The following is a 25,766-nucleotide window of genomic DNA, read 5'->3' as shown; positions in this document are numbered from 1 at the left end:
AATTAATAGCTAAATGACCCTAAGCATAATCTCATACAGTGCCCGAAGGAGGCATTTAATATCCATATTTCTGATTGCCTCATTTTAGTAAGCAAGGCCACTGACCTCAGTATAAATCTTTCTGATTGGCTTAATGACCATGGTTTTGACCTCATTATCCTTGCCCCTCTGACCATCTCTTCGTTCTCACTCATTTATCTCCTCTTCCCCCTTTCCTTCTTCACCCCTCAGTATGAACTGTGCATTAGGCTGATATAGTTTCTTTTTTTTGTGGTTTTTTTTTTTGAAACACATATATAAATTTGTACGGTAAGTTCTTCAATTTTATACTCTGCTTCAGACTTGCACTAATTGCTTTACAAAGAAGATGCATGCGAATATGCTAATGTGCAATTTTGTGTGTGTGCCTACAATGAACTCTCCTAATTTCATAATTCTGTCAGCGGTGAATGTATAACTGCTGTTGTTAGGGCTCTCCACTCTGACAAGAGGCGAGACTTGTACTTGTGGTTATCAGTTTTAAGTTTGCAACATGAGAGTGGTGACCATCAAGCACACTGAGCACACTCTTAGGTCCAGCAGCCTCACTAGATCATCATCAGCATAGGTCTCCAATTCCACGGCACTTCCATCGAATCATTCCTTTTTCTTTCTCCCCCTCACAGAGAAAGCACTGCATATCTTCTCTGGCTATGTTTAAATATCACTCAAGGCTGTGGGTGAGAGGCTGTCTGGCGCTTGTTGTCTTAACCTCCCTCTGTTTTTCACTCCCTCTTTCTCTCTGTGTGGACCTTACAGTGAGGAATAGCATAGAACTCCTCCTGACATAACTTCAATTACAGCAATACCTGTAGAGCGCTCCAGCAGCTATACTCTGAGACAAATTCCACTTGCTGACCAAGACAACCTGAAACTCTCATTCCTATTGGATGTGTTAAAGATGAAACCGTCTACATTTTAATGCTTTTTGCACTTCTTTGTCAATTATTTTCTTTAGTCTACTGGTTTTGGTTTGATGTCCTGTCTGTTCCTTATACAGCCTTGTTTTGTTTTGTTTTTTTTGTTTTTTTTAATGCTGCTTATTAACCATTATTAACCAGTCATTTCTATTCAGTGGCCTTCACTTGTTACTCCTTGGCATAGCAAAACATTACCCCTTGGATCAGCAGAAAAATTACACACACACACACACACACACACACACACACACACACACACACACACACAGACACAAAAAAATAAAAAATAAAAATCTGTTCTCAAGTTCAGGCTCAAATTTCATCACTTATTTATAGTGTAGTAATTATTTGGTTCTGAGAATGATAAATGTGAGAAGTTGAATACATTTCTGGATGTGTAATACTGCAGGTATTCTGCGCACACCTATGTAGCTTAGTGTATCCCTTATTGAGGGATTTATTATATTTTACTTTCTGTTAAATTTTTTGACCACTTGTGAACACAGAGTTGCTGTATGAACAAAATCAACATTTCATTACCTGACATTTGCAAACAGGTGTTCATTTAAAGAGGCTATTTATGATTCCTGTTTTATTATACAGCTAAATTTAGCATTAATAGGAGTAGCTACCAGTCTTCAAGATCAATAACAAGAGCTATTTCAAGTACTGGAATGTCAATGCTGACTTCTATCTCCATCACATCTTTTCTCCTGCTGAAGTTAGCATGGTACCCAGCTCGCCTCGGCCGATTTTGTCACTTTCCGATAACTTAATGCAGCCTTCAACGTGTCCTGATATCTGCCCAAAAGAAGTATTATAGTCCAGTGTATTGCAAAAGCAACTATGTCTGAAGCCATCAAACAATTCTCACATCCTTCTGTTCCGAGCAAGAAAGCACATTTGGCAGTAGAGATAACTTGAAAACAGCCTGTTTAAAAAGGACAGGCAAACAGACTCAGGCAATATTAATACTGATATAGAGTCAAACATCCAACTACATGGTATGAAACACTTGGTCTACTCTCCTTTTAGCCCTGTTTTGGTGCTCGCCAGCCCCCATCCATGATTTGTCCCCTTAACTGTTCCCTTATGTACACAATTTCCTAACTTTGCTTGTGTGCGTGAGTGTCTGGTCATGAAACAAAATGATGAGCTAAAAGACACACACAAAAAAGCTGATGAGATGATATTTCCGTGTCGATTTGTCACTACAAAAGATCTCATATTAGATAAAAATGTACAATGCATTTGTGAATTTTTTTTCTGTTGGTGGAGCAAACTTTTGTTTACCTAAGTTGACTCTTTCAGGAGGCATTTTCTCTCCAGCTGCTCATAAATCCTACCTTTTTATATTGAATCTGTAAACACAGTCCTAAGAAGCCTTGTATTAAAAGTGCATGTTGCAGGCAACTGGTTGACAGCGATGAGAAGGTTTCGACCCTGGTGAACAAACGCTCCAGCAACTTACTTGATTTTTGTTTTTCCGTGTTGTTCTATCAAAGCCAATTTAGATTCTATAGACAAAGTAGAAGCAATTACACGTATTGAGATGAGATCAATTTTGTCCCAAGGTTTGAGAAACTTGTCATTGGGGAACTTGTGTGTGTGTGTGTGTGTGTGTGTGTGAGAGAGAGAGAGGGAAAGAGAGAGAGAGCTAGAAAGAGAGAACTAATCCCATTCAACTGCTCATCTATAGGAGCTACAGCAAACACTTTAAGCAACATTAGCTTGTTCAAGTGATGCTGATGAAGGTGAATTCTGACACTCAGAAAACCGGTTTTGCTTTGTTGTCATAATATCTTGCCACCAGGGATAGATGACTCACAGTTAACACTCCTCTGTAGCATTATTACACGAGTAGAGTAGCATCTGGTACAACAGAGATAAAAATTTACTAACGGTGTTTTGCATAGTCATCATGTGGTTAATGTGCATTACTTTTTTTTTTTTTTTTTCCAAGAGAAGCAACACACTACCACCCACTGGAAATGATTTGTCATGAAGTTCTCAAGGAGAAACTTAATCGTTCATTTATGTAGGCAATTTTAACCTGCTGTTGGATGAACAAAAACACATTTTGGAGAGAGAATTAAAATCGTTGGAAAACTTGTATATGTGTTCATAAGATCCACTTACACTCCCATGTGTCAACACTAACATCATGCCTCCTGCTTTTTGAAGTTATAAGATACTCTAGAACCAATCTCCTAAATATCAGAACAATGAAACCTCTTGTCCCTGCCAAAGTTCTCTCATCCACTCCTGACGCTGAACTTCAAAAATCTTTTGCACAGTAAGTTATGTTGTATAGTTGAGAGTGAGTGCGTCCCTTCCCGTGTCAAAAAGGCCTCTGGGTTTCAGGGAACTTGTCAGTAGAAATCTATCAGAAGCACTCAGCCGAGTCACTGGGGCCTACAGAGTACTATACCACCAGACCAAGAGGGCTTACCCCAGGAACCCAGACACTTCACAACGACATTGCTGATGAGAAACTTTACACCCTGGTAGGCACCCTCACGGCAATCATCATTGTTTGGCTTCAGTAATGTACACAATACATTTCTATTTGCTCTGTTCCACTTTCCTGTCCAGGGATTACCTTGAGGGGAGGGTTTCTGAATTCTTTATGCTCTCCATACCATCTCTCCCCACGCATTTACTTTATTACATCACTTCTTGTTTCTTTTGATAACACAATGGTCTTTTACCCTGCTTCTTTTCTATTGGTTATATCCCGGCCTCCCTGAAAAAGAGGGGAGGTGCTTGCAGCTGATTCACACAGAGTTCCTCAGAACCTCTCCTGCCCTGAGTCTAACTGTGCAATAACATTTAAAGAGTACCTGTAACTCCCAGTGGACGAGCATCAGGTGAATGTGAGGAAGTTTGAAGATGATATCATGGATATGCCACCTTCTCTTGGATTACACTCCTGGTGAACTCTGAATGAGAATACTGGTCAGACAGCCCATGGAGGAATGTTAACTTCAACAAGGTAAAATCCAAATCGTGAAAAATCTTGTGTGTGGAGATTAAGACTGCAAAGTTAGCTTGTCTTTCTTTGGAGCTTTATCCTGTGCTGCCTCGTCTTCATGCACTGACAGAGACTGAATTTGAATTTAAAGAAGTGAATGGAGTCATTTAACCTCCTACAGCTTTTGTAATATTCTATGCAGGAGTCATTATTTTAGTAAAGTTGAGACTAGCATGCGCAGTGCAAATGTTTGACCTGAGATAAAATAAAACATTTGGGCACTCCTATTTTTCCACCTACATGGATATGAAAGAACCCTAACCCCTAACACAACATTTCCCTCATAAACACAGACAAAGGACCAGATGGGTGGCAGGAAGAATATATTTGCTTGCTTTAGTGAGAGAAAAAAAAAAAAAAGTTTAATCACAGAGAGAGAGCAAGAGAGAGAGACGCTAGACTCCGTGAACCATGCCCCACTTTCTTCCACATATTTAGGCTAAACACTGAAGAATGCGCTCCCAAATCCTTTGAGAAATTGTATTTATTTTTTAAATCGGCTCTTCTGTGCTGGCCAGGTAGAGCGAGCGAGAGAGAGGGAGAAAAGAAGAAGGAAAGAGAAGGAAAGGCAGACAGAGAGGAATAACCCATAAAACAAGATACTTTTGCATTCTTTGAACTCTGACATATTTGTAATGTTCACAGCAAACACACACACATACACACACACGCACACATAAACACACAAAGAGAGAGACAGAGGGAGAGAGAGAGAAAATATGGTCTTTCCTGTTTGAAACCACTCCAGAAATGGATAGTCTGTGATTTGAAATGCTCCATTTCTCATCAGCCAAACACTCTGTTCCCCCCACACAGTCATGTGCTTCCAAAAGGGTCTCCACAAGGCCCAGATCCCTGTGTTGCTGGGACAGTTTCTAAATTTCTCTTACCTGTTTGAATACATAGGCATTTATGGTTCAGTGCACATTACTTGTCTGAGGCATTTTAGAATTAGAATGCATTTTAAATCATTAGCATGTCAGTTGTTTACTCCATCTTTGACATATATCAGTTTGCTGGAGTTAACATGTGAAACGTGTCCGATGTTTTGCAGTCACTGAGAAGATTTACTTTTCGCTTAGTAAACAGTCACATTTGAAGTACTGTGTATGTGCCCACATGTGCTTTTTCTTTTAGTTAATGTGTTTATCAAGGTCACTTTTCCTGCTTGTCGCTGATCAAAATAGTAGACAAGGCGACATTTTTCCTCTCTATTTTGTTTCTGCTGAGTGTGCTGCAGAACACAAACACGCTCAGTTCTCATGAGAAAATGAACTTGAGTCAATTTGACTGATGACGCAGATAAACTTTCCGTTCATTCGTCTCATGTTGTTTTTCGGAGTTAAAGATATATCTCAGCGTTAAACAGAGTGCACGAATGTTTCATTAGTTATGCTCATATCAGGACGGATGAGTTTATAGCAATATAAACAAACAATAATCAGGCTTTGATTCACTGCTAGCACACAGCACACAGTTAACTGCAGGTGCATTAGAACTATTGAGGCTGTGTTTTGTAAGATGTGTCGTTATTTTTAAATCAACAAACAGTATTTCATGAGTCACACAATATTACTAAGCATGTAAAACTATTTCAATAGACAAAATATCTTATATCACCTTCATATGTGATTTATTGATCCAACAATATACATTATTTTATTAAATATATGTGAACAACAGTTTTAATATTTCCTCGTTATTAATGTGTTTACACGTTTTAGTAAATTTTGCTGTAGTAGTATAACAGAATAGAACTGGGGTTGTTGAGGGAAAACTACAATATGCCTTAATTAACCACTCACTCCAAAGCATCTATGGGAGCACAGCTCTTTTTTAACCCTGTGAGCTCAATATGTTTATTAGCTTATTTTATTTTCCTTTGCTCGTCATCATTAAGCTCAGTTGCATTAAGTTTACATTTTCACTGCTTCGTGATGCATTCATTTCTGCAAGAGAATATTGCTGTCTAAAAGAAGCTGGCCACACTTTTACATTAGCTTGTCCTTGCTCATTACATCCTTTTGCACATTTCTACAGCATACCCCAAAGAAAACTTTACGCCAAGCAAAGATAAAACCAACCGCAAAGCTGATCCCCACAATATTAAAGTAACACAGCAATTAGTCGCTGTAATTGAATATATGAAATCTCATTTGAAAAATCCATTCTAAAGAAAAGTGGCAGTGCATGGAATAACATATAAAAAGCTAGCTAAGCTAGTACAGCAGCACTGTGACTGGATTTGTGATTTTTCATTACAAAAGTGGTAAAAAATAAAGTTAAGAAGTAAAGTTAGAGACGAATTAAAGGATTAAATTAAATTAAAGAATTTTGCTGCCTGTAGTTACCGTTTACTCATTAGATAAAATGATAAACTTCAAACACTTCGAGATGAGGTGCTTTCTTAGTTACTTTTACTGACTTTTTTTTTTTCCCCCCACGACATTAGCATGAGTGATGTACGGTGGCCTGGAAGTGCAAATCACAACAGCAAAAGAGAAACGACAACGATAAATCAGAAATCACGTCAGCAAAAGAGAAACGACAACAACATAAACCAAACCAGAACGGGTAGGTACTTTTGGGCGACATGAATCCTCACTGATTGGACTAAGGAACTGGCGCCACAAAGTGGTGTCCTTCCAGGTCAAAGGACGGACCTGTTCCTTAGTATCAATAGCATTTATACTTCTAATACCAAATGATTCTCATAATAAAATATCAATACTTGTGTCAGTCTGCACTAATTTGGGTATAATCACATATACATATACATATAAACACATCGACACAGCAGAACTTCACATGACTAATTTCCAGACAGGAATTAGGAATTACATCTACAGCTGTGTGGAAGGCAAACGATGGCTGTGTACCTGCACAATTATACACGCACACACTAATGAGAACAGCAGAGTAAGAGTGATGGCTTGTTGGAAGCGCAAGACAGCTTGTTTACTTTTTGTACGTGTTCGTTAATTTCATCTTCCAAAGGTGAAGACTATGAATATCTATTTTTTAGTGGATTGTTGCCACTGAGAAATCCAATTAAATTAAAGAAAGATAGTCTGTGTTTTAGTTTCATTGCAACTATGATTTGAAATTGCCTATTATTTTGTTTGTCTGTTTTTTTTTATCTTCCTCTCTTTAACACATTAAACTTTTATAAAAATGTATCGGTATGTGTATCTGCAATAAAACCTTTGGTTTTACTTAGTCTCAGATGAGAAGGAAAATCTGTAGTATCGCACGTCACTGTATCACTACTGTACCTCTACTGGACAAACTGACTTAAGTGTGTTGGGCGACACATTCCTTCATATCCTCTGTGTTAAAAGTCGCTGTTTTCCCTGTTTTGTTTGCACTGTTATTTCCTACGACAAGCCCACATTCCAGCAGGAATCATTAAAGTTTAATGTTATTTATTTTTCAGAGTAAACTTGTCAGCATTGGCAAGAACTGTACATACTGCAACAACTTATATCCCGAGGAGAGAGCTTTGCTGAGGGGTTTTCCACAATGAAAGACCGCTTGGAAGAGCTGCAGAGGAGGGCTCAAGAGCAAACAAGTGCACCGGCAAGAGCATCAATTGATAATACCAATCCTTTCTCAGAGGAGGCTAGTAATGGTGAGTCTGCGGCAGTCGGGGTCATATTGCCACAGGCTGTGGTGTTTGAGGAAGAACCAATCATCGAGAATTTCTTGTCTGAGGCTCAGCAAATCCGAGATGACATCACAGTACTGGAGACAGAGGTAAGAATAAATCACAAGCTTTTGCTGTCTTTCACTCGGTCGGTATCCCTTATTTTAAATTATTATCTATTTCATACAAGTAAGAAGTAAAAAAAAAATTGTAAGACATTGTAATAACGAAATCAAGTTTTTCTTTTTGGTCACAACAAATCAGTAAAGGTTTTGTCTCAATGACAAACAGGTCCTGAAGTTCACCCAGCAGCAAAAGAACCTGGTCGCCACCATGCGTCGTTTCAGTGTGATGAAGAAAGAAAGCAGCATTACACGAGACATCAAGCTCCAAGCCGAAAGCCTCCACCGGCGTTTAGATGCCTTTTCCCAGCAGGTCCAAAGGACTCAGGACCAGCATGGACCCACCGCTGTCGTAACAAGAATACAACGGTCCCAGCATGCAGCACTGCACCGCAAATTCCAGCAGGTTGGGCGCATCATCTATTACAGTACATGATACATTGGTTTGAGTGAAGCTTAATTTACCCTCTGAGGTCTCAGTAATCATTTTAACAAATTGATGCATTCTACTTGTATTTAATTGTATACGATTATGCATGAGTGAAACGATGTAACATGACAGGATGAGTTCACTTTGTGAGTTTCTTTCTGTGCTAAAATGTACAGCGTATGTGTTGCCCATCCATTCAGCAGCATACTACCCTTTGTTTTGCCATCAGTGTTGTCGAGCGGGTCAAGGGACCATGTGTGAATTATGCATATGCTTAGAAAGATGGGCCTCAAACATCTTCTCATTTCTCATTACTCCTCCCACCCCTTCCTTTTCATTCTCTCTCCTTTTGCTATAATTATGTTCAGGTAATGCTGCAGTATAATGAAGGTCTGCTGACAAAGCAGGAGCGCTGTAAGCACTTTATTATCAGGCAGCTGGAGGTATCAGGAAGAGATGTGGCAGAGGAGGAGGTAAATGAGATGTTCGCCACAGGAAAATGGGAGGTCTTCAACGAGAACCTGCTGAATGATGCCAGAATCACACGGTCACAACTTTCTGAGATTGAACAACGACATAAGGTGAGGAGAGAGGTAGAAAGCACAGGGAAATGAAAAAAGTTTTTTATAGCGTCTGCATTGCTATACAATAAGTCATAGTTTGCTAACTTCTTATTTTAAAGAGAATATCTCTTCTCTGTATGTGTTAGCTTTCTCACATATTCTGTTTCAGGCACTGTATCTTAATTTCTTCATTACACTCAAAGTCAATATGTCATATTGACTCACAAAAGTACCAAGAACTGACAAAAAACTCCAGGTGTGAATCTCTGATTTCTCCAAAAGTTCCAGCATTTTACAGCTATAGGCACTAAATAATGTGAGTCTCTGTGTTCGTGTGTGTGTGTGTGTGTGTGTGTGAAAGTCGATTAAAATCAAATGCCTGGTGCCTCGAGTGAGCTGTATAAACCCAGTGCTGCAAACCACTGTTTATTAGTACGTGTTATCATACAGCTGAAGTCCATTACAAATGCATGTTAAAGTATGCATAAATGTAACAACTTACACTGATACTGCAGTTATATTGTCTCGAGCAGCTTGCAAAAAGTCTTCCAACATCAGTGATCAAAGGTGAGGTCATTGTGACGATAATAAGTTACACTTTACTTTACAAAAGAGCAATATAGCTCTTTGGTTAGGTTGGGGGGGGGGGGGGGGGGGGGGGAGTACCGGTTAGTTTTTTGAAAAGGTTGTGGTTTAGGCTTGAATTAAGGATTTCAATAAGATTAGAGATTTGTTGCTATGGCTACAATAATAAACAAGTGGCTGACAACTGCTTGCAAACAGGAAACTATCTGATGTGTTTTGTCAGCTCATTCATCAACTGCTAGCGCTGCACAAAGTGAACTTTGTCGACCTTTCTGCTAAGGTGCTTAACTCTGCTCTGCTGGTAATTACCAAGGCCTCTAGAAGTCCCTTGACAATAAAAAGTAACTATGAGTCATAATAGGCCATCAGCACAGATGACCTATGGTGTTTTTGTCTAACAGAATGAATGCTTGCACATGGTATGCGTGAAAATCCTTAGTCTATCGTCAGCTACGGATAACTTGAAGGTGCCATCACAGCAGGTTTTCCTCATTCCTATGTCTCACTGATACACATTTGAAAATTAGCAAATAGAAATTGAATTAGTGATTGATTCTAACATAAGAGAACAGGCTGCGGTGCTGTTCATGGCTCCAAATACATCTCTCAAACCGTAGTTACAACAAAGTGATCTCCGGGTAAACGAGGACTACGAATCACAGAGAAAATAAAAGTCAGATGAGGACGTTTAAGTGTTATCTGTGCTCAGGCTGCATTGTCTGCTCTCTCCTTGTAGCCTCTAGTTCCCTCTCTGACCACCTCCAGCCTCTGAGTAATGCTACACATATCTGCAGCATTAATCCCATAATCCTTCTCCATTTACAGGAACTGTTGAGCCTGGAGAACAATTTGAAGGAGCTGAGAGACCTGTTTATGGACATTTTCATGCTGGTGGAGGAACAAGGGGCCTACATTGAACACATTCAGACCAATGTAGAAAGAACACAGGACTACGTGGCCGTAACTAATGAGAAGTTTAAGATGGCTGCCAGGTATAAGAAGAAGAACCCGCTTCGACAGCTGTGCTGTTGCTGCTGCCCTCCCTGGAGATGCTGCTTATAACGTGTTTTTTACCTCAACCTATCTTCCAAATAATGTTTTAGTTCAAAGGTCTTGCTTACCTGTTGGGAGTTAGCAATGCTGAATTCAAGCCCCATTAAAATGAAGGTTGTGGTACCGCGGCTTTTGAACAGAGCTGCCGGTGAAGACAGATTCAGCAGAGCATAGAAAACAATTAAGGGGGAAGGCATAGAACTGATATTTGAGGCACTTGTTTCTTTCAAGAGGATATGAAGCGACCACTATTGGAGGAGACAGTTCAGTGGCTGCTTTTCACCAACACTGCTGCTTATTGGAGACCTTCACCGTCATCTGACAGAGGTCACAAACAAGGGGAGATCACTGCTTCTGACACTGCAAGATCAGCAAGACTGATATTTCACTCTTTTTTCTCAAAAGAGCCTCACATCTTTTTTTCTTTTCGTTTCTTTTTGCCACTGGAGCGTTTGTTTTTGGGGGCTTTAAGTCTAATCTATGATGTTTTTTTTCCCCTCTTTTCTTTTCAGCACAAACCAGTTTGAATGTAAATTGTAATGTAGTGGAGAAAGCTTTCCTTTTTCTAATAGATTTCGAGTCGCTGCGTATTTGTTTCGGTCTTTTGTTGCACATGCTGGTGACAAAAAGACTGGTTTTATAATTAGTCATTAGTCTCATTTGCATTTCAAAGTCTGATCATTTTCAATGAAAAAAATGTCATTAATTTTATTTAGTTTCACCATGGCAGCATTCAAGCTAAACTCTGAATAATATGCCTGTATGAAAAATATTTCTGTCATGATGACAAAGCTACAGAAAAGAATTCTCTTTTATTAAAAAAAAAAAAAAGAAGGTAGAAGATATGAGTTCTTAAATTTTAGGAAATATGTACCTCTTCTCACACTTTGTCTAATGGAATACGATGCAATTTATAAAAATAGTGGTTGAGGTAAAAAATTCTGGCATATGTATGTAGGAATATTATTGAGATCAATATGTTGCACTAAAGGGATAAATACTGCAAATATAATATCTGATAAACAGCTCCATGGCCTTTGGCGCATAATTATCTCTTCTCCTCTTTACTTACTGTGGGGTTGAAAACGCCCACTCATTTCCCTGCTGCGATAATGACTGACAGCACAATCCAGTCCTTTATATCAGGAGATACAGCCACTCAGTCTGTTGACCTCATTTGCTCAGAGACTGGCTTGAAGCTCGCCCCCCATTGGCAGTGACACTGATGCTCCTCGGTGACCTGTGGTGTCTGATGTCTGGGACAAAATACAGGTGAACTGGGTGTGCCAAAGCCGGACTGGAAAATCTGGTTTGTCTGCTGTTCCAGGATATCTGCCAGACAGCTACTGTATGCTCCTGTAGGGAACAGTGTGTAAACAGAACCATTCACTTCTAACAGATGGTACGAGGACCCACCTCAGTCAAGTAAACAATCCTGTTTCGGAAATAATTAAAAGCAAGCACACATTTCAACTTTGGCTTGAGATGAAGAGGAAAATGGGCAACAGACAAACTGCATAGTGACGAAAAACTATTACAAGTCCGTTAAACCATCTCCTGAGGGACTGACAACTCATGTGACATAATGAGAGACCATCTGTCAATGTAACGCTCTATCTAGGCTAACAATTATATATACTGATGTCCCAGACATGGAAGAGGAACCAGGTGTGGTGTGTGTGAAGGGTTCAATGACTTCTGCTGTCTGACCAGAAAAGTCCTTTGATTTACTGGGTGTCTCTTCAGTCTTGAAAGATTACAATGACACTTGGTAAGACAGACACAAATGCATCAAATATGCAAATTTCAATATGCCAATCAAACAACGATATGTTGTAATGCATAGCAGCATAATCTGCGTTTCTCCTTGGAGCAAGTAAAGGCAAATGAAAAGTGCTGCAAATTGCAGGGTTGTTGAACAGCAACAATGCCATCCAGTGTTCACTGAGATAATTGCCAGTTCAAAATAGTTGATCACTTTCTATCTAAGCTGTTAAACTCAGCACAATGTAATTATATGAAGAAGTGCACTTTATGTGCATTTTAAGTATTCAAACTCGGTCACTCCAGTTAGTGGCAACACCAACAGTTCAGAAAAGAAAAGAAGCATTTTTACTTTGAATCTAGCATACCCAGGACGCAGGTAATATTCTTAGTATATTATGGTGTGATTGTTTTTCTTGCGACTGCTCCATGAAATCAGGAGGAGCAATATTAAACAGAAAGAGACAACACTGCTCCTCACAAAATTGATTTGGATGCTATCATAGCCTTTCCTCCATCAAGAGTGACATGAATATCTAGTCATCTTATGGCTGGCTGACACAAGTGAATGTGATATAGAATGAGACATCAGAAAAATGCAGCATTTTTCATACCAGCTATTGCAAGACAAGTGGGAGTAGATTGAAATGGGACATCTGTCAAATGGATTTCTTCCAATAATCGCAGAGTAGCAGGGATTAAGGACATCTGTGAACCTGAGGCAAAACTTGTGAGGTCTATGTTAGAAGTCCACGAGAGCTCATGGGAGAGTAAACACAGGTCAGCTCAGAAACATCTAGACATGTATTCGCAGGCAGGTCAGCCAGAGCGATTTCTCTCTCTCTCTCTCTCTGTCTTACTCTTTGTGTATAGAGAGACTGAGCGAGTACATGCAGGATGGACTGGCCTATTTTTCCAAGCAACACCCTGCTTCACATTCAAACAGTAACACACTCTGGGAGTTGCCCTGTACAACAACAGTTTTCTGATGTTTATAGGCTCCACTGTGGATTCGTCTTGTTTACCCCCAGCTCTGAAGTTGTTATCCAATACTTCATCTGAAACCACATCGCCTGAAGCCAATCAGAGCTTTGTTCCCATTCGTAGCTGGATCACATTTAACCTTTTGCTCCCACACCATCATTGTGTGTTGACTGCCAGCACCACCAACTCAAACTTAGACATGTTGACCCGAAAACAAAAGACCAAGAGACAATCACCTTCATCATCATCAACCTTCTTTTATTCCTACCTTTATAGGATGTAAATAGAGTAAAGGCTATTCACAACAATAGACACATACTAATGCAAAACAGAGATAAGTAATTCAGTGATGATTTGGGTGTTTTATTATGTAAGGAACGGTCCAACTTTTATTTTTGGACATGTGCTTCCTCACCCGTTTGGTTCAGCCACCACACATTTATCGCAAGTGCCTCTTCCACACTTTCCTGACACCAAGTCCATCAATCATGTCCGATTTAATGATAATGTGAACATCTGAGACACATGAGGGTTTACAACAGCGATCATGGCTGATAGAGCTGCGGTGACGTCTCTATGTGACTGGCCCGTCAGTCGCAACGTGGATTCCGAAGACTTTCTCCAAATGTTTGAGAAACATCAAAGCAGCCCTCCTGTGAGTAACACCAGCTGTGGTTATAGAGAGCTGACATTACTTTACTGCCTGGTTTTATCGCTCCCATCAAAATCTGAACATAGAGATAGCAGGACTCTCAGAAAGCGATAAATCATAAAGAAACTGTACACTGACTCTGGCAGCAGCAGTAGCTAGAAGAGCAGGAAAGACGCTACGAACACACTGAATTCGTAGATCTGCACAATGCTAATACTTTTTCCCATTGTGGAATTCAAATTATTTTTTGAAATATATAATAATAGAATATTATTATTCCTTTTTTTATTCACTACTACTACTTGGTGGGTAGTGAGTTCTCCTTATTTCTATGAATGCTATGCTAACAGATGCTGATTGTAGCTGGTACAACTATGGTATGCATACGAATGGTTTTCATCTTGCAATTTAATCTCAGGACATAAGTGATTAAGCATGTTTCACAAACTGGAGATTCCTTATACAATGTATGAAAAATATGCCAAGAGGGCTGATATTGTCGCTGCTGGTGAGGCTGATGAGAATATATTTTTCATCGAATCAATACAGAAGGTCATTGTCGGATTAAGAAACTGGATTTATGGGGCATCCTGGTGGCCTACTTGCTCACAAGCAGCTTCTTTGCTTTGATTATAGCCAAAGACCTTTGATGATCTCTTTCACACCCTCTCTTTATATCCCCCGTGTTCCTGTGTATCTGTGTCAATAATGATGACTACCACAATAACAATCTTAAAAGATATGATTTCCAAAATGAGCTGACATGGGGACCACTTTCCATGGCTTCATTTTAAACTAACTGGGAAAAAGAATAACTGGTATGCCCAAGCGGTGTGTGTGTGTGTGTTGTGTGTGTGTGTTGTGTGTGTGTATGTGTGTATGTATGTATATATATATATATATATATATAATATATATAGATACATATATAATATATATATATATATATATATATATATATATAAACAGGTCAGTGCAATTCTTAATTTTCACATAAGACTATGTGATGCCAATATGTCAAGTTTCTTATTCCTTTTAATTCCTTGAGTGAAGATGATTTAGGTAAAAGACAAACATACCTGGATTACAAACACAGGAATGCTGAAGGGACAGTAAAAACTGAAAACCTTATGTAACCGCAACTTTGACTGTGTTTAAAAAAAAAAAAAAAAACTGTGCTTCAGATACAAGGGCAAACTATGGTAGGGCCTGATTTACAAACTAACTAATGTCAAAAGTTTACTATAATTTATTACCTACCAAAGGACAAATGTTCAAGCTTAAATATTCTGTCAGAGTAATATATGAACTTCAGTAATAAGAGCGCTGGGAAAGTCTGTGCATGATCTCCGCGTGTGAGCCATCTGGGAAGATCCTGTGCAGATGAAACGAATGGTAACAGACACATATGTGTGTAGCGGTACCACTGATTTAAAGGATTTTTTCATTTTCTTTGACTGGTGGCTGGATGAATGAACCAGAGCTTTAATGCTCAGGACATGCAAAACTGGTGTAAGACAAAGCTACGTTTTTTTAATTTTTTTATTATTTTTTATTTTTTTTTAAGTTTAGTCTGTGTGTATCAGATCATTATTACATGATGAATTTGAAATCTGGGAACTGAGCAATGTTTGTTTAAGAAACAGCTTCAGCTAATTCACAGAGAACACACTCAAACTAAATATATCCCCTTGGTTTGAATCCAAAGAAGCTTCTTCCGCCAGAAATTTCCCCATTTCTCCTCCTGATGATGTTGTGATATTGACAGATATAAAACAATGTGGCTATGCTCTTGGCGGAGATGCCGCAGCTGCAGCTGTGAATAGAACCTGCAATCATCCTGTCAATCTGATCCAACCAGGGGAGGGAATACTCTGTATTGTGCTGTGCTTTTGCTGAAAATTACAAGAAAGAAAAGGGATTTCTGAAACGATGTTTGGAGATCCCACAAATGAAAGAAAAAACATTGAGCAAGTATGAAAGAGACTTAAATACAGGTTATTTCCCATCTGAAATCCTCATATTAAAAATTTCGTTTTCAGGGGAAGAAACTTTTTATTCTATTACAGTTAACACACAAGTGTGTAATCTTACTAATCAGTTTTTTCTCCATTTCCATAGAGAAAGTGGTAAATGACCAGCAGAGGGAGCCGATATCTAAGTATTACAGTACCTCATATTCAATCCCTCTTAAGAGTGCTTGACTGCCCATTATTCCTCCTTAAACTAATGAAACAGGTCACCTCAGGCTTTTCACTCCAGTTGTGAATATTTGAGCTGTTAATGGTCTACAGTGGCTAAAGAGAACTTGTATTCCGTATTCAATCAATGCGCCGTTACCTCAACCTCAACAACATCCCTTTGTGTTCATCCCTGTTGAGTATTGATTCATGTACTGAACAATAAAAGGTGGACAGTGGGAGGGCCATTCAGGACGAGGCTGACACACACCTCAGGACAGATGACAGGCGAAAATGAACTGAGATGTGGGTGCATAAAACATGTCTCTGAGGATCAAGCCTGGTTTTACGGCTCTCAGGGAACGAGTCTCCTCCTCTGTAACGAGGTGGCAAAGACACCCGTGCTTGTACTGTATATTTCAATTTCAGGAAGAAAAGACACTTCTTGACTCGCCTCCCAATCTATTTTATGACTGTACTGTTTTTTATGCAAACACTGTCACTTCCTTATCAAAACAATTACGACTAATCAACTCAGCATATGCATCCTGAAGCAGAATAATGAATTTACGTATGCTTTTACATTCTTTTGACCTTATGAAATGGTACACAAGCTATTTAGACCAACTTAGCAGATGTTGTCTTCATCTAGCCCAGTCTGTGTTATACTGTGTAATATGATCCTGACTCCATGCTCTACTCTACCTTGTCATCAAACTCTGCAAAAATTGATTAGATGGCTCCCTAAGCTTCATAATGTTATTTACTCTATTGGATAACTGTGTGGGGAAACAGTTATGTGGTCCGGTGCAAAAGCGGTAAGTGCATGCAGCACAATTTCTGCTATCATAATCAAAAGTGGAAAGTTGTGTCTAGTCTATGAGCCAGACTAAAGCGGACTGCTGACATTAAGATAAATTGTGTACATGCATGTCTGTATATTTTAGACCCTGGTCTATAGCACAAACGCAAACCTATAACACATGATTATAGATTTTATTGTAACATTAGACCAACAACCTTTCATTTGGCCTCCCAGAGGACACATTCAAATGTTTTAAATATATTCAGCGTACATGTCTGGGACAAGTAGAAGTTCTGGCTTTTACTCAGAGCCAGTAAAAATCACAAGTTATCAAAATCTGTGATTACATTCAATATTGAAAAGGTAAAAGACATTTTTCCTGCAAAATAAGCCAAATGATATGGTTTTCGTTTGTAACAGGAAGAAACGTGGGAATTCATTTGACGTGACAAACAATAACTGTCAGTGTATCTGCATTAAGAGTCACACTCCTCCGACGAACTGGGCAAAGAAAAGATTCAGTCATTTCTGTACCTCCAATCTGTCACATCAATCCTGTTCACACACAATATCTGTTCAATTTTCTTATAGTGTAAAACATTGTAGAAGTATGCAGTAGAAAAGTTGTTTATGAAAAAACAACAAAATTAGATCTGAGACCATTATATCATACTGTACTGTACTTTTGTATATTATTGTTATGTAAGATAATAATCCTTCATTAGTCCCTCAGAGGGGTAATTTGCACAACATAATACAATACAAAAATTATGAGTTTTTTCTCTAACCCATTGAGGCAATGTATAGTCCATTTCATCTAACTTTGTTCAACAGGAATTTTAAAGTCTTTGTAATTCAACTGATAACCCTGATTTGTTTGGCTCAGCATTTAATGAACAGTCACAAAGTGTGTGTGTGTGTGTGTGTGTGTGTGTGTGTGTGTGCGTGGCAGACAATTTTTTTCTTGGTGCTTGTCCTCCATCTGCCTTTTAATCTATCTATGAGGTACTTCCTCTATGTGACCAAGATCATTCAAGTTCTGGATTTCATCAATCTGCCGTTTTTATACATCACATCACACCTGGAGGAACGTGTTTCGATAAGAGACTATAAGATAATGAGACAACACTTAACTCATCCACTCACATAAAAAAAGAAAGAAAAAAAAAGAAAAGAATTGGCAATAGCTAAAAGACAAACCATGAGGCACCATCTTAACAAGTTGATTTTAATCTCCTCTGTGTTATTTTTTTTCCTCTCTGGTGAAATATGTTCTCCAGCTCCAGAGAAAAGCATTGAGCAGCCAAAAATCATAAGTGTCACTGTGTTATGGATTACAAAGGTTTTCTCGCCAGTCCAGGACTCACCTCAGGGACTTTACAAAGCCCCTGACTCCTGGCCAGTCTCTCATTAAGCTCACACATCCTTTTGCCCTCTAACTGACAGCCCTTGGCAAGTGACATTGTAAGTGTGTGTGTAGAATGTCTAGATTTGTGAAGCCAAACCATACGCATCGTAGCTCAGTGACGACAACAGAAACACGCAGACATTTTAAGACACAGTGCTGACTCTGGGTTGATTTAGAGTCTTGAGGACAGCCGTTGTGTGAAAACATGTCAGTCAGAGGCATTATCTTCACAAACTCTGCCAATTATTTATTTACCGCCACTCCTCATTAGGGTAATGGGGCTCCAGGGAGCACAGAATATACATTATGGTGAAACAATGAGATGAGAGACTGAGTGAGACTTACAGACTGTAGGCGCCCTATGATCGTTTTCCCAGCCACAGAAACACACATTTCTTCCATAGTACAATTTGATTGTTATAGTTTTTACAGCTACTTTTCCCAAATAATTTTGTGAAAGCGCTGACAAAAATTCTAACCACAGGATTTGGACCAAATATCTATCTCAAACTGTCAGATCTAAAGCTAGGAAACAATTAAAATAACTTATGACACTGCAGCAAAAGTTTTGTTTTCAATAAAATATAAGATTTAAGGTTTTCAAATAGCATAAAATGTATCAATTCAATCACTTACACTTTTTTTAATAAAAAAAAAAAAAAAAAGTCAGTCTATGATTCCACAAGTGGGGCTGTGCCACAGAATTTTCGTCATTCCATCTCGGGACATGAGAGCACATATAAGAGCAAAAATAAATACATATGAATAGATATTGGGTAGATACCATAAATACCATAAATCACCAAAAAGGTGGAAAAAAAGGAAAAGGAAATGAAGCAAGCGTTACGTACAGTTTAAGTTACCAGCAGCGCCAGAAATTACCACAAGTTAGCAAATGAATTGAACTCTAATAAGTTTTTTCCTCGCTGTTTCTCCTCCATACTTGTCAGAATGGATGTCACTTGAGACTTTCCCCTTTCTCTTTTCAAAATGCAATCCATTTTCTCTGAACAACCCTAACCCTAACCCTCTTGTGTCCATTTTGAAATAGAATATATTGAGAGGACGTACTGGGCTTCACCCTGAAAATGACTGCTGACACTTTACAGATATTCACTAAATTCAACATTGGGATTGTAAGTGGAAAAAAATGGTATCATCATGAATAAGTTTCCCTTCATCCACATGGTCAAGATATTCTATTTACAACACATTTCTTTGGCTCTTTATATCCAGTTAATGAGATTTCAAATAAATGTGAAGTGAACTGCATTTAAATAGCTTTTCAGTCTGGAAGCATGGCACTGGAGAGGGGAGAGATTTCACCAGATGACAGAAGAGATATTACCGAGCCTGCTGTGTTCGGTGAACAGAGCAGTTCTGGGAAATGCAATAAGACGCAGCCACTGGTGAGGATTGTTTGTGGGTTTGAGAAGTCTATTCTGGTAAAGTTGTTGTGAGAAAAAGAAAAAAGTATTGATGGAGATCGAGAGCTGTTTTAAGACTTGGCAGCCCCGTGTTTTTAATCATACTGTCACATAAACCTTGAGAGTCCAAATTAATCCCTTCAAATGATTTCTCTTATAAATGTACTTTTAAAACGAGAAGGAAAATCGTATTGCACTATATCATGCACTTATACCTCATTTATCTCCACATATTTGTTCAAACTGCAGTGAGCAGAATATGAAATCCTCAAATCTTTTCATATTAATTTAGTGACAAAAAAAAAAAAAAACACTAACCAAAAATAGCCAGGAGCATTAACCAGCAATGACAGAAGAAAATGTGCCTTCAATCTGCATACAACATTTCACTCCATTCGTTGTAGCTGAACTGATTGTTTTCCATCTCTTATTCCAGGACAGAGCCTGGTTATTTCTGTATTTGGGGAAAAACTGTCTGCACAACACAGAATAAGGGCTGAGCGATATGATGATATATTTCTTAATTTCAGTTGATAAAATATAATTCCAATATCTACTAGAACATTATAAGTCACAGAAAAAGTACCGAAAATGCCCGCAGAGGATGTCTGTACCCAGAAACCTCTGAAAAATGACTTTGTCAAGTCTATGAAAACCTCTCCTATAAAACTATATCAAATCACTTATGAAAATGTTCCAAGTGAATTGATGTTACCTTTTGTTTATATTTAGTCTGCATATAAAACCAGGAATCATGACACTTGAAGTTTCACCAATTTCTTCAACGGCCAAATCTCTTCCACACCACTGAATTAGTCCTTCCTGTCTTACCAACTGTTTGGTAAGACAGGATATTTCGATATGGAATTATTGTCCAGCACCATGTACAATTGTAGTGTATTTTATTTTGTGTCGTGACAGAACATGAGCTCACCCAGTGGTAACCTCTGCTGGAAAGTAACTTCTATCTTAACGTCATGTTGACTGATTCATTTTAACATTAATCTCAAACCTAAAGTAACCACTTTACAGCGAGAAGCAACAAAGTGGATTTTCCTCCCCCACTTTTTTTTTTTTCCATCCTGTCCTTGAGAAGACCATTTAGTCCTATAAAAATGCAGAGTAGAAGAACACACACACACACACACTCAGACACACATGGGCAGCCCCATTTGACATCTCTCTCAGTTGGGGGAATGAGACTACAAGTGGAATGAATAGTGATGAGCCTGAGAGGACATCAAGGTTTCTGGAGGCTCTGCAGATGCTGCGGGCAAGAGTGGGAATGATAAAGGTGAGCAAGAGTCAAAAAAGAGAAAGGGATCAACCGTATGTGAGATCTGAAGGCCAGGGCCTTCAGGGTCCATTCACAGGGTACCTGCCGAATGCTGACAACACCCTCCATGACACCCCGCTAGATTCCAACTGCGGCTGCCAGATGTCACAGTGGATTTCTAAATTCGGCACCACAGGAAACAAATTGTTCCCAGGATCAGATGAATATCTTAAAAGGGATCACTGAGGCTAGTGTGTACTGTTCTACTGCAAAGTACACTTTCTGGGTTGGGTCATGAATGATAAACACATTATTTAGATATTACATTGTCAAGATGTCAACAGGGGGATTTTTTTTTTTTTCCTTTTAGTAAAATTGAAGAGTAATTCGTGAGGAAGTAATACAGGATAGATAACTGAATACATAAAATGCTAATCAAAGGTAACATAATACGATAGAGCACGTCCAAGGTTTGTTAATGGAGTCGTTTGTGCACCGCGTTAAAAATGATCTGTTTGTAAAGGTTCTTATATGTATACATTATTAAACTTAAAGGATGATGGGAGTACAATGTGATTTATATATACATATAACTGAAGGCTAATCAAATCTAAATAATGTCCATAGCTGTGGCATATCTGACATGTAGCAATTGCCTGGAATAAGAAGTAAATATTATGTAAAATATGTCATATTGAGTGAGTTACAGTCCATCTGGATGGAGTTGGTCATCCCAAACTACACTGTGCTTATTGTTCTCCCCTTCCCCTTCCTCTGGATGCCTCAGCTCACACCCTCGCTTTTTCCCCTCGTCCTTTCCTACTGAGGCTGTCATGTATCTATCCAGCCTCCTCTGATGCCAGATGAAACCAATACCTTTGGGTTCTATGCAACGAAATCTGGGCTGACATCAACCCATTGCATCGAAATGACACAGCTGCCACAGTTGCGCTTCTAAAATGTCCGATTTGAAGAGCATGCATAAATTCTCACTGGACATTTGAGTTTTGAACAGCTGGTTTTCTAATGCAGTAACATTCCTCAAATAATGGTTGCAAGGACTTTAGGAGTTTCATCACAGCGGTCATCAGGAACCAGGTATTGGTCTTGTCAGGAACCCCACAGTGAGGGGGAACCTGCACAGATAAAACATTTATCATACTTAATGCTGGTAAGTCAGACGTGTTGGGTACTGTGATCCCACAGTTTGTTTGACATTATTCAACAGGTTGTGATTTTACAACGCCCCTCATATCACAATATTATATGGAAATGATGCATATTCAACATGAGTCTCCAATGCCATCATCAAAACAACAATAAGGGAATATCATTTGGAAACAACAATGTCTATCCATCCAGGAGAGGTTCAGAGACCAGAATCAGAGAGAGAGGAATCAATAACAAAGAGCACTGGAATGTTCTGGCAGCACATGGTGACCAACACCCAACTGAGACACTTCATGTTGGTTTTTCCTTGAGTATTTAACTCGCCTGTAACTCTCAAAGTATTCACACCTGCCTCTCATCTTTTAATCATGACCCGAGCATTGGCAGGGGATAGGACACCTGAGCTGCATGTGTGTACATCTGCTGATAGCCGTAACACTGCCCGGCTTTTCACACAGACACCTGTATCACTTGTGTCAGAAGGTGACATGGTGATCTGCGTTCATATGAACTCGGGATTTTTTTTTTTTTCCTCCCCCCACTCTCAGGCCTCCTCTTTTGTTCTACTTTGTAAATTTTTCTGGTCGCGCTGCCTCCTTCTCCTCCTCTTCCCTGCTTTCCTCGCTTTGCCAATAGTCTCTTGGGTCTTTCTGCCAGCTGGTTTCGCTGACATGTGTTTGCCAACAATAGGCCGGAGAACACTGATCACTCAATCCTCCACTGTCCAAATATTTCAGACTGTTTCCATATCAGACTTGAATCATTGGAAACTCAGCGGCATCTCTTATTTATGGTGACCATAAATTATTCTCACTGATATGAGCTCCAGTCACGTAAGGCAAAGCTGGAGACTTTCGCACCCTTTGACAGAAAGATACAAATGGATAGAGAAGGACAGACAGACAAAAGGGGTGAAATGGACAGGGAGGGTGAGAGAAAGAGATAAATAGAGGGCCAGCAGACATAATGTAGAAATGGAAAAGACAGATAAAAGTAATTAAACAATTCCTTCACAGCTCTTCAACACACCCATAGAAAGAATTAAATGATGACATGGCATCCCATTTTATTGCGTACTGGGACACCGTGAATGGGAAGGCAGGCATTTCAGTGTGATTCTCAACGGACACATGAGCACAGAATCTTACTGATACAGAAAGAGAAGCCAAAAATAGAAACTGCAAATACAATTACCACAAATATGACAATTATCAGCGCGTCCTCTCTGTTTATCCAACTGAACAGTGATAACACTCGTATTAGGAGACTTGTTTTTCCCAAAGTCTTGTTTATAAGTGGCACACTTGTAAAGCCGTTTTGGGACACATTCAATGAACTGGGTGTGATAATGAATGATTAACTGCTCAATTGGGGTTGGGATTGATATTTAATATGTCTTAAAATCCTATTTGCCCAGTTATGTTTTAGATTTTATTATCTTTTCATAGTTACAATGCAATAAAAGTCCTATTTCTTTCAAAAAAAAAAAGAAAAAAAAGGCTGCAGACAAGAAATCCCTGTGGTAAAGTTGATTCCCATTGACTGTATGCAGTCGATCATGCTTTTGAAAATATAACTATTACAGAGCCAAAGAGCTAGAGACTCTCTCATCCTCCAAGGTTCCTGGATCAATATCCTTTGAGAGAAGACAAAACTCATTTGCTTCATACTGTATACATAACCTAAAGTGCTTTTAAAAAACCGTTTAGTTGGACATAGTTGTTTCATCAAAATAAACACATCACATTTGAGAGATGTTACACTCTGTAATGTAATGTACTTGATTTGTTGAGAATTGAAAGATTCAAAAATCTTATTGCATAATAAGAACACTATTGTAGTTCAAATTGTATTGAGGGAAATACAAGGGGGCACTATATTATGTTTTTATGTTGTACTCCAATAACACTCCAAGTAAAAACATTAAAAGGTAAACATTTTTAAATTTCAGGGAGATTTAAATGAGTCATTTTATTGGCCGCAAGTAAAAAAATATTCAGGACTTTGATAATTGCCTGGTTCCAAGTCTCAGAGATAATGATGGTGTTTTGTGGCTGAGCAGCAAGTAAATATTATATGACTTGTTTATGACAAAACCTTTGATATGGTGGTCACTGGTTTGCTTGATCTTTCATGATGGCATATTTAAAGTGGCAAACAAAGCACTACAGTACATCTTGGAATGTTTCCTTTCCTTTGTTGTTGTTTTTGGCTCTTTTTTGAAATTATACATACAAATGAATCACTGGAAAACTGACGAGTGGATTAATGTAGCAATTCCTTTGATGTAGGCAAATGCCTCCATTACTTCTGACTTTGAGCTCTTTGCTTGTCTTTTGGTAACTTACACATTGGAATGTGTTAACGGTAAAAAGTCTAATCCAGCTTAGTTACAACTCATAGTCCCATTCATCCATCAGGAATCACGATTGTATGAGAAAATGCCATTGGATCTCATTACCACTTCTATTCAAAGAATCTGTCTTACACACACACACACACACACACACACACACACACACACACACACACACACACACACACACACAGAACACATTCAAGGTTATGTTCCTACAAGCAGTGTGGGGGCAGGTCAGCTCCATAATAAATCAGCTCCCTGGTTGGTATTGTATTGTGTATTATTGTTGAACCCACTATAGCTCGGCACTTAAAGCCTCTGATCCATGAAGAGTGCTGGTGTGTGTCACAGTGATGGATATAGTCATTACCATGCCCTCCTTGTCTCAGTATCTATCCTCTTCTTTGTTGTGCTTTCACAATTTCCCTAAAATGTTCTTTCTGTCCCAAATCAAGCAAACATTGAAGTGGTGTGACAAGAGTTTTTAGGTAAACATAACTCTTATTTTTATGTTATTTGTTATTATTGATTATTATTGAGTAATGAAAGAGCACACTTGAACATGTATGGTTTTGTGCGTACACACAGTTTTATTGTGAATCTACACAGCCAGTTATATGTCTGGTCTCTGCTGTTCTTGCGCCTTCCAGCTATACTCAAAAGTGGGGAGTTAAAATTTTCAACTGAAGCAGCCAACTGTAGATTTGCTGTGTGATTGGCCTGCCCTGTCTAATGCACCAAGATCTGTTTCAAAGTATTTTCTGTGCTCTTTAGGATAAGGCTGCATCATTAGAGCTTTAAGTGTTGGTATCAGCTTTCACATTTCATTCACTGGCCGTGTGTGTGTGTAGATTGCCTGCCTCTAACCCTTTAACAGACTGCTGTCTGAACTTTCACACCACATTGAGGAGGAGTACCACATCAGAAGGTGTAAAACCACTTCAATTCACCCCCTGAAGGCTTTCCACTGATCTCACAGCTTCCTCGGTGTTGTGGTACATTTATTGTCTTTCACATTTGGAAGCCCTGTGAATTAGTTTCTTCGCAACTACATGAAGAAGAAAAGGGGCCTTGTAAACAGTGCATTGAGGAGCAGCATTGACCAAGAGGCTCTTCTCTGCTAATGATCACTATAGGGAGATAGAGCCCACACACACAGGACTTGTATCTTTATCGAGGTATTTTAGTAGCCACAGATTATGACTGTTCTCAAAACCTCTCATCACACCTCTCAGGAAAAGGAGGAGAGTTTTGTTGGTCCACAGTCTCCAGCAAGTAGTAGTGTTCCCCTCGAGGCCCATCTTTCCTCTACAAAAATCTATATGAACAACTATATTTTGGGAAGTGGA

The 25,766-nt window shown here is 39.0% G+C and overlaps 1 protein-coding gene across 2 annotated transcripts; it reads left to right on the top strand.

Moving 5' to 3' along the window:
* The first annotated feature begins 3,777 nt into the window (after positions 1-3,777).
* On the top strand, positions 3,778-11,259 carry LOC115061889 (syntaxin-19-like). 2 transcript variants are annotated; one of them, XM_029530449.1, is made up of 6 exons: positions 3,778-3,954; positions 6,446-6,567; positions 7,430-7,749; positions 7,931-8,167; positions 8,560-8,772; positions 10,165-11,259. In XM_029530449.1, the coding sequence occupies exons 3-6, from the start codon at positions 7,516-7,518 to the stop codon at positions 10,399-10,401; spliced, it is 921 nt and encodes a 306-aa protein (XP_029386309.1). In that variant the 5' UTR covers positions 3,778-3,954; positions 6,446-6,567; positions 7,430-7,515; the 3' UTR covers positions 10,402-11,259. The 2 variants fall into 2 exon arrangements, with proteins under 2 accessions (XP_029386309.1, XP_029386310.1); XM_029530450.1 differs by lacking the exon at positions 6,446-6,567.
* Positions 11,260-25,766: the final 14,507 nt, after the last annotated feature.

This window comes from Echeneis naucrates, chromosome 21, assembly GCF_900963305.1.
Source record: "Echeneis naucrates chromosome 21, fEcheNa1.1, whole genome shotgun sequence".
Classification (NCBI taxonomy): domain Eukaryota; kingdom Metazoa; phylum Chordata; class Actinopteri; order Carangiformes; family Echeneidae; genus Echeneis; species Echeneis naucrates.
Note: the sequence above shows the minus strand (reverse complement) of the source record. Positions and strands in the feature narration are given on the sequence as shown.